The sequence below is a fragment of the Nanorana parkeri genome, unplaced genomic scaffold (assembly GCF_000935625.1).
Source record: "Nanorana parkeri isolate BGI_ZX_2015 unplaced genomic scaffold, ASM93562v1 scaffold423, whole genome shotgun sequence".
Lineage (NCBI taxonomy): Eukaryota > Metazoa > Chordata > Amphibia > Anura > Dicroglossidae > Nanorana > Nanorana parkeri.
The window spans coordinates 373,109-382,878 of record NW_017306691.1 but is presented as its reverse complement, the minus strand read 5'-3'; the positions used below and the strand labels follow the sequence as shown (position 1 = coordinate 382,878).

Sequence of the window (9,770 nt, the reverse complement as noted above, 5' to 3'; positions counted from 1 at the left end):
TGTATCTCTTTAGATTCAGTTCTAAATTTCTAATAAAATAAAATCAACTCCTGTTATACTTGTCTGAAGTTATACTTTATTGAAGTTCAGCCTTAAACATATTAATAATGACTTTAGAAATTACTTTAACATAGGGCTAGGCAATCTCCACACTCCAGCTGTGATTAAACATCAAATACCATTATGCCTTTGCCTCTGGGAGTCATGCCTGTGGCTATGAGAGTCTTGCAGTGCATCATGGGACTTATAGTTCCACAACAGCTTGAGTGCTGAGGTTGCCTACCCATGCTTTAACATGATATGAGATTTTAGTGATTTGGTTTACATACAGATTAAATCGGTCACCTTGTCATTTATAGGCCATTATAAAGTCAACTCTGATGATACTCCACATCAGCAGGCAAGTCAAGCATTCTACATTAAGGCTACAGATACCCCCTGAAAAAGCCCAGGCATCTTTATCCAATGTCTGGTATAATGTATGTAGCTCTCCGAATGATCAATGACTGAATATTCGAATGCAATGTTGTGAGCATCCAATTCATTCTATGTAACTCTATGGGGTTGATTTACTAACCTTATAAACACACCACAAACATGTATACACCTCTGTAGTGTGTTCCCTCCCAGCATGATCTATGGGTGGAATCTAAACACCTTTGTAGTGTGTACACACCCAGCAGGTGTGTTGTGCAAAGCCCTGCCCTGAATTGCAAGGTGATGTTGTGTAAATTAGCTCTACATTGTGTTGCTTGCGTTGATGAATGCAGGAATGTAAATGCATGAGCTAACCATTTTTGTCTAAACTGTGAAGCAGCATTATATATGCATCATGTGCATGATTTTTCCATATATGGCATTAGTGGAAATATGCTTTTAGAGACTTTTTGGTTGATAAATACGTTTTGCTGTGTGAAAATCACACGCACCTGGTATGTGCGTGTGTTTAGGTTAGTAAATCACTCCCTATAAGTTGGATTTTTACATTGGGGGTTACTAGCATGCCCTGCCTATCCCAGAAAACATACTGCATAGGTGAATAGAGCTGTGGTTGTGTTCCAGCCATAAGCTAAATGAGAGATTGCTATATGAAGAGATCCTAATAGATGTAATGCAGACGAAGCCATCAAATGTGTCGAGCTCCTTGTTTCATCTCTGGCTGAGAACCGGTCTCTGCAAGACAAATATAAAATAATGATTTCTCTTGAATCACATACAATGTAAACATCTTCACTGAAGTGCGTCTCAAAGCAGTCCTCAAAAGTGTAATGTTCCATTTCCACAAGAGGATTACTCAGACATCTTTAAATACTATTACCATTGATCCGCCTGGGCTAATGAGCACGCAATATTCCCAGGAGTTGGGGAAGTGGAGGATTAGTTTATGATTGGGTCTCTTGAATGCCTTATTTTTTACCAGAAGTAATTTTAGTATGAATGCCTTTTCTTAACACTGAACTCTAACTTTACCTTCAGTCTTACACAGTTGTACCGGCTCCTCTTCTGTACTGAAAATGCTTACTCTGATTTCACTGCACACTGTGATATTCTCACAGGGTGCATTAGAAGCAGCAGCCAGTTGCATAGAGGTTGCCTCATTTCCTGGATGGAGGACTTCCAACATCATCTTGCAATTTCTTCTCCAGCCCTACTGTTTCTGGCCCGCCTCTTTCATTCATGGGATTCCAGTTCCTTCAGCATCACATGTGGGTGTTTTCTAGGGTGGTGCATGCAAATGCAGCCTGCCTAGGAGTGCCTACTCCTCCAAACTGACATCTATCCATCAAGGCATTTTGATATTTGATAACTCCTTCCAAGAGTCAGCCCACTGCTTGCATCAGGAGTGAGGGTTCGTGAGTGAATTACTGAGTCAGGGTGCTGTAATGTTTTCAGAAAGCTATGTACATCACCCTGTCCCTCCCACTAGATATGATCTGAACCCCAGTTCCTGTGTTTTCGTGCACAGTTGAGTCGCTTAGCCTTGTCAGAGGTAAGGCTTTTTGGCTGCAAGGCTGCAGAAAAATGGCACCAGGCACCAGGTGCTCTGGACTGACTGAAAATGTGAAATGTTTGGTTGTAGCAGGAGGTAGTTTGTTCAATGAAGGGCCGGAAAGCGGTACAATAATGGGTGTCTGCACCAACAGTGAAGCATGCTGGAGGTTCCTTGCAAGTCTGGGGCTGCATTTCTGCCAATGGTGTTGGAGATTTGGTCAGGATCAATGGTGTCCTCAAGTCTGAGAAGTACAAGTAGACACTTATCCATCATTCCATACCATCAGGAAGGCATGTGATTGGCCCCAAATTTATTCTGCAGCAGGACAACAACCTCAAGCATACAGCCAATGTCATTAAGAAGTTAGAACTATCTTCAGCATAAAGAAGAACAAGGAGTCCAGGAAGTAATGGTTTGGCCCTCACAGAGCCCTGATCTCAACATTATCGAGTCTAGCTGGGATTACATGAAGAGATAGAAGGATTTAAGAAAGCTGACATCCACACATGATCTGTGGTTAGTTCTCCAAGATGTCTGGAACAACCAACCTGCCGAGTTCCTTCAAAAACTGTGTGCAAGTGTACCTAGAATAATTGCTGCTGTTTTGAAGGCAAAGGGTGGTCACACCAAATACTGATTTGATTTGGATTTCTCTTCTGTTCATTTACTTTCCATTTTGTTAAATGATAAAAATAAACTAATAACACTTTTATTTCTGAAATCATTCTCACCTTACAGCATTTTTTCACAACTGCCTAAAACGTTTGCACAATACTGTATGTTATCAAAACGGAAAGGTTTTCTTTAAAAATTTAACCAGCGTGTTGATGTGGGATGAGAGTGGGAGGGAAGGCAAATCATATTGAGAGCCCCTGCTTGTGGCAGTGTGGTTCTTGGATGTAAAGCTCGTGTTCGACCCAGCGGGTGTCTCTTCACGGTTAGAAACCAGAGCACCTGCTGGTGGCACTGTGATGCTTGGATCTGAAATTGTAGTTCCAGTGTCCACCAGCAGGTGCTCTGGTTCCTGACTTTTGAGAGACACCCGCTGGTGAACACTGAAATTTGAAGCTTCAGATACAAGCACCACAGTACCACCAGCAGGTGATCTGGTTCCTTACAATAAGTAGATCAAACTTCAGCTTTAAGGAATTTTTGAGGGCAGTCTCTTTATTGACATGCCAAATGTTTTAAATCCATTCCTTCCATAATGAACCAGTGGTGGGCTGGGGGACAAACATTTTTGAGCTATGAGTTTTCAGGATGCAAATAAGAGTCTGGAGACTGGTATGTGAAATTTAAATGCCTGATTTTTACACTTAAAGTATCTGGACACATCAGCCATGGTTTTTAATCTTAAACATTAATATACGGCTCTTACAGCAAAGATGCGATCTGCCTTTCTGTTCTTTCCATTTGGATTACGCTGGGTCAGGGAGCCTCGATAAAGAGCATTTCTTTCAATGGGCCCGTCTGAAATGACAGAATAATAACAAAGCTTGAAAAGAAGCAAAACATAAATAGAAAATAATTAAACGATCCATTTTTTTAGCTGAATTCTTTCATCTATGTTTTCAAATAAAAACTGCATGCACTGCTGTCAGCTTGTAATATGTGACCATATTGGGCCATTGTGTTACTGAAAATTATTCAGCAGACTTTTCAAACGCGTCTTCTTTGGAGAAGGAGCAAATTTGAGATCACATATGCTTAGTAAAATAGAGTAAATATTTTAGGGTAAAATAGCAATGTATACAGAAAACTAGAGGTGCACCGAAATGAAATTTTTAAAACCGAAACTAAATAAAACAAATGCCAAGCTGAAACCGAAATTTTTTTCTAACCTTTTTAAATAAAAAAAATATATATATATTTTTGAGTTTGCATGTTCTCCCTGTGCTTGCATGGGCTTCCTCAGGGTATTCCGTTTTCATCCCACAAAATCGGCTCTTAATGGGCTCCTGTCTAAATCATGTGAGATAGAGACCTCAGACTGTAAGCTCCTTGAATGTGCTCTGTGTAAAGCCCTGCGTAAATTGTTGGCGCCATATACGTACCTGTATTAAATGTTTTGTCTTTCCTTACCTGAAGGGACTTGCACTATGCCGTTTTTCTATATCGTGTATACATGACATACGTGGACATTTGGAATGGGGGAGTGTTTTTGTCTCTTTCATTCTTTTATGGAGTTTTGTCAAATATCTTCTTTTAACCACCTGACCCAACCCTAGGGAACCATTACTACTGTAACACAGAGCATTGCAATGTTTTTCTATGTTGAGGTGCATTGGTCAGACCATTCCAATTATTTGGCTGTCAATACACATCAAGCCATGAAAAAATAGGTCCTGCACAATTTTCTTTAACACAGAGCAATGCAGAAAACAGAACATATGCATCTGTAGTCACCATCACCTTTTGTGAAGTGGCTACTAGAAATTTAGTTATTGCCAGGGCTGGAGTCGGTCTGGCTGGATTATAGTTGGCATTTATCTGGTTAATTCCAGGTGTCTGGCATTGATGGTACCTACCTGGGTGGAGTGTGACTCTGCTGTAGTATGGGATGGCCAATGGGGGACACTGTAGTGTATGTGCAGTTCACCAGCTAATCACTGGGTATGCTGGAGGGAATTGCCATGTGCTCAGTCTAGTGCTGTGCCAGAAATGGATTAGTACAGGGCTGGGTGCTGTCCATCCACCCCCTGGCTAGGCCTGAGGCCTGGGGATGGGCCGATGCTGGAGTGCAGGAAGTGTTTCGCTAGGCCTCAGTTATGGAGGAGGCCTGTGCCGTTGCTAAAGGAGGAGAACCAGGAAAGCTGATGGCTGCTGGAGGTACCCGGAACATAGTGGACTTTAGGAGCAAGTCTGGTGTCTCTCCTGTTAAGGATCGGTGCTCATCCCTGCCCACCTGCTACTCAAATTCCTATACGAATGGATCTACATTGAATTGCTAGAAAGGACTGGTGAGTCCGGAGTCTATGTCTGTATTACCCTAGATGTCTAGGGTCCCTATACCCTCTCTCCCCAGTGTGAAGATGTTAATAAAAGTTCTTCAGCAGTATACTTCTGGAGTGGATATCAGCTTTGTGGGCACTAGAAGAGGGCGGTTAAATGCCATTGGAGGCAGCTGAAGACCAAAACCACTAGACAATTACCGGTAGTGATGACACGGGTTATTTTGGTGGCAGTACACATCATTGTAGCACAATGTCTCTGTCTCTACTAGGTCTCTAGGTCTCTACTAGGTCTCTACTAGGTATCTGCAAGACTTTACCCTGTACAAAGCTGCCATGATAAAATATAACTCCTCCCTCCGTGCTGCCAAACAAACTTATTTTGTCACTCTCATTAACACACTCTCATCCAGACCTCGTCAACTCTTTTCTACCTTCAAGTCTCTACTATGTCCTCCACCACCACCACCACCCACTAACTCACTCACTGCCCAGGACATTGCCATTCATTTCAAAAACAAAATAGATACCATTCGAGATCAGATTGCCACTGTCCAATCAACTGCTCCTTTTATTATAGTACCTGATCCTCCATCACACTTGTTACTTTCCTCTTTTGAGCCTGTCACCACAGAGGAGGTTACTAAGCTTCTCTCTGACACCCACCTCATCACTTGCCCCCTGGACCCTGTTCCCTCAAAACGTCTTGTCTTGAATTGTATTGTATCTGTAATGTCTTCCTTATATTGTAAAGCGCTGCACAAACTGTTGGCGCTATATAAATACTATGTAATAATAATAATAATAATAATGTGCATTGGGGTTGCAATAAACTTTGCATTGAAATGTACATCTACAGTGAGCTACTGTGAGCTGAGTGTTATAACTTGGGTCATGATGCATGTTATGGTGTGAACGAGCCCTAACAGTATACTGATATCTTAAAGGAGAACTATGAGGTGAGTGATTTTCACTCAACCTCATAGTTTGAGCCGACGTGTGACAATGAAACTGTCACACGTCGGCTCATTAGATCGGGAAGTGAGCGAACACATACCATCGCTCGCTCACTTCTTGATCATGTCCCTGCAGAGAGCCATGATTATCACTCACGGCTCCCTGGAGGGATTCCCCCCTCCCCGCTCTGATCTTCCAGCGCTGACTGGCGGAACGGACGGAGGAGGGGGCGGGTACAGCTGGCTCTGCCTCTAGATAGGCAGAGCCAGCTGTCAATCACACAGCTGGGTGGATCTCGACAGTAATGTCGGGATCCGTCCAAGCTGCGGCGGTCTCAGTATACCGCGAGCTGTAGCTCACGGTATACTGAGCTTTGGGTCATGGGAGGACGCTAGTTTTTGTCCTCCCGTAACCCTTAGGAGAATTATGGGGAAAAACACTTATCCCATAGTTCTCCTTTTAATGATGGGTATCTGATGTGCTAGTGCTGATCTTTGGCAAGAATTTCCTGCATGTAAACAAATTAATGTTGTAGCACATAAAAAAATGTTAATTTTGGAGGGGTCAAACAGGATATGAATTTATTGTTACCATAAACCTGCACTGAATCTTCTGCACCAAATGCAACCAATCCTCTACTGACATCATGTATAAGAGGAGCAACTACAGTCGCTTGCCTTTTCTTAACTATCATGCAGTTAGACAGAAAATTGAGTCCAGTTTAAGAAATGTAATAATTAGTGTGAGATAAACCTCCAGGCCTATGGTGAGGTTAATTAAAGTCCTCACAGGTCAGGCTACTCCAGCTATTTATAGCAACATTTAAAAGTTTTGCTGCACAGTAAAAACTGTGAGTCAGGAGGGTTTGTTATCTGGATCCACAGGACTAAATGGCAATAGGTTTTGGATGTATTGTTACTAGGAAAAAAAAACATGCGGTCACATGAAGGCAAAGAGAAGAGTGAATAGTGCTACAAGTTTCAGAGTTAGAGATTTAAAAAGACTAATGCCCCATTCACATGGGATTCCTGCATTGAGAACCTATCGATTCCAGCGGCACACATTGAAGTAAATGACAGTTGCCACATCTGTCAGTGTCATAAGATGATTTCCGCTGGATGCATCTATCCTGCGTCCAAGGACAATCATCTGTCCCAAGCCGTATGTAATCGTATCATGTATGATTGCCCACGGACTGCTGCTGACAGATGTTGCTGCTGTCACCCTTTCATTCACTTCAATGTGTACAATGCCAGCATGTGAACGGGGATACCTGGCATTCCCTCCACAGAAATCTGTAGGTTCTTGCCGCACAAATGTCTTAGGGCCTTAGGGCCTGTTCACACATACTGCGGTGACCTGCCTTGTACTGCACTGTATCCACGCAGATCACTGTAACAACACAGAAAACAATTGTTTTCTAAAGGGTCTATTCACTAAGCTGCCGAAGGATCTATCCTTCGGCTAGCTTCGGCCCCAGGACCCCTTCGGTTCAGTAGAACCGAAGGGCTGCTGTACGTGCTATTCACTATAGCCCGTACAGCTCCCGAACGTGGCCGAGCGGCTCAGACGAGCCGAACGCATATCCATCAGCTCGGCTGAGCCGTGCTGAAAGCCGACAGCCTGCTTCTGGCAGCTGGGCGGAGCCAGCCGTGATCTTACGGCTGGCTCCGGCCACTTGCAGAGAGATCAGCGTCCCTGGTTACCTGCTAACCAGGGACACTGATCTCCAAATAGCTAACTCTCCCTGGCGCTCCGGGAGTCTCCTGCTCCTGACCGCCAAGGAGAGAAACACTGCTTTTTTCTTTATTCTGACACGGAGCTGTCAGCAGCATTGCTAGATTCCTATTGGCTATTTCAATTTGCATTAGCCAATAATAAACAAGCATTGTACCCGCCCTCTGCTGCAGTTCTCCATCAGGTCCATCAGCAGAGGGCGGGTACAATGCTAGTTTACTATTGGCTATTGCAAATTGAAATAGCCAGTAGGAATCTAGCAATGCATTCCAATGGGCAAAAACGTTTTGTTTTTTTTCTATTCTGACATCGCCCCGTGCCAGAATAAAGAAGAAAAAAGATCAATCAGTGTTTCTCTCCTGTGCGGCCGGGAGACTTTTTTTTTCTTTTTTTTTTCTTTTTATGGCAGCAGAACTAAGTTTTGCTGCACAGTAAAAACTGTGAGTCAGGAGGGTTTGTTATCTGGATCCACAGGACTAAATGGCAATAGGTTTTGGATGTATTGTTACTAGGAAAAAAAAACATGCGGTCACATGAAGGCAAAGAGAAGAGTGAATAGTGCTACAAGTTTCAGAGTTAGAGATTTAAAAAGACTAATGCCCCATTCACATGGGATTCCTGCATTGAGAACCTATCGATTCCAGCGGCACACATTGAAGTAAATGACAGTTGCCACATCTGTCAGTGTCATAAGATGATTTCCGCTGGATGCATCTATCCTGCGTCCAAGGACAATCATCTGTCCCAAGCCGTATGTAATCGTATCATGTATGATTGCCCACGGACTGCTGCTGACAGATGTTGCTGCTGTCACCCTTTCATTCACTTCAATGTGTACAATGCCAGCATGTGAACGGGGATACCTGGCATTCCCTCCACAGAAATCTGTAGGTTCTTGCCGCACAAATGTCTTAGGGCCTTAGGGCCTGTTCACACATACTGCGGTGACCTGCCTTGTACTGCACTGTATCCACGCAGATCACTGTAACAACACAGAAAACAATTGTTTTCTAAAGGGTCTATTCACTAAGCTGCCGAAGGATCTATCCTTCGGCTAGCTTCGGCCCCAGGACCCCTTCGGTTCAGTAGAACCGAAGGGCTGCTGTACGTGCTATTCACTATAGCCCGTACAGCTCCCGAACGTGGCCGAGCGGCTCAGACGAGCCGAACGCATATCCATCAGCTCGGCTGAGCCGTGCTGAAAGCCGACAGCCTGCTTCTGGCAGCTGGGCGGAGCCAGCCGTGATCTTACGGCTGGCTCCGGCCACTTGCAGAGAGATCAGCGTCCCTGGTTACCTGCTAACCAGGGACACTGATCTCCAAATAGCTAACTCTCCCTGGCGCTCCGGGAGTCTCCTGCTCCTGACCGCCAAGGAGAGAAACACTGCTTTTTTCTTTATTCTGACACGGAGCTGTCAGCAGCATTGCTAGATTCCTATTGGCTATTTCAATTTGCATTAGCCAATAATAAACAAGCATTGTACCCGCCCTCTGCTGCAGTTCTCCATCAGGTCCATCAGCAGAGGGCGGGTACAATGCTAGTTTACTATTGGCTATTGCAAATTGAAATAGCCAGTAGGAATCTAGCAATGCATTCCAATGGGCAAAAACGTTTTGTTTTTTTTCTATTCTGACATCGCCCCGTGCCAGAATAAAGAAGAAAAAAGATCAATCAGTGTTTCTCTCCTGTGCGGCCGGGAGACTTTTTTTTTCTTTTTTTTTTCTTTTTATGGCAGCAGAACCGCCAGACATTCGAAAACTGTTGGGCGGAGCTAGTTGTCACTGCTAGCTACGCACAATCGTTTTCTATTTACTTTTTTTAAACTATTTTTCTGTTCTGCTCGGTCCCTCGGTCCCTCTGCACAGCGGCATTCGGCTTTTCACTCACTGCTGTTCGGTATCTATAAGAATATCACAAACTACTTCTGCAGTCGATCGGCTGAGTAGCTGAGTCGATCGCCTGATTCAAACTCCTTCTGCACTTCGGGTCAGCCGAACATGCTGAGCATGTTCGGCTGACCCGAAGCCATGTGAAGCAAGCCGATGTACGGCTGATTTCAGCCGATGTATGGCTGAAATCAGCCATACAAGCCTGAAGTGAATAGCCGAACAGTGTTCGGCTCACTTCACTT

General features: G+C 44.0%; 1 protein-coding gene across 5 annotated transcripts in view; it reads right to left on the bottom strand.

Annotated features, from left to right (window-relative positions):
* Positions 1-1,002: 1,002 nt before the first annotated feature.
* MLPH (melanophilin) overlaps positions 1,003-9,770 on the bottom strand; it is a 53,256-nt gene continuing 44,488 nt past the window's right edge. For all 5 annotated transcript variants that reach the window (XR_001941417.1, XM_018559940.1, XM_018559941.1 and 2 more), the window contains 2 exons: positions 3,372-3,463; positions 1,003-1,173 (listed from right to left, as the gene is read on the bottom strand). Coding sequence is in view for 4 of the 5 variants with exons in the window: in XM_018559940.1 (XP_018415442.1) it covers positions 1,150-1,173; positions 3,372-3,463 (116 nt within the window). In the remaining variant the exon portion in view is untranslated. The remainder of the gene's footprint in view (positions 1,174-3,371; positions 3,464-9,770) is intronic.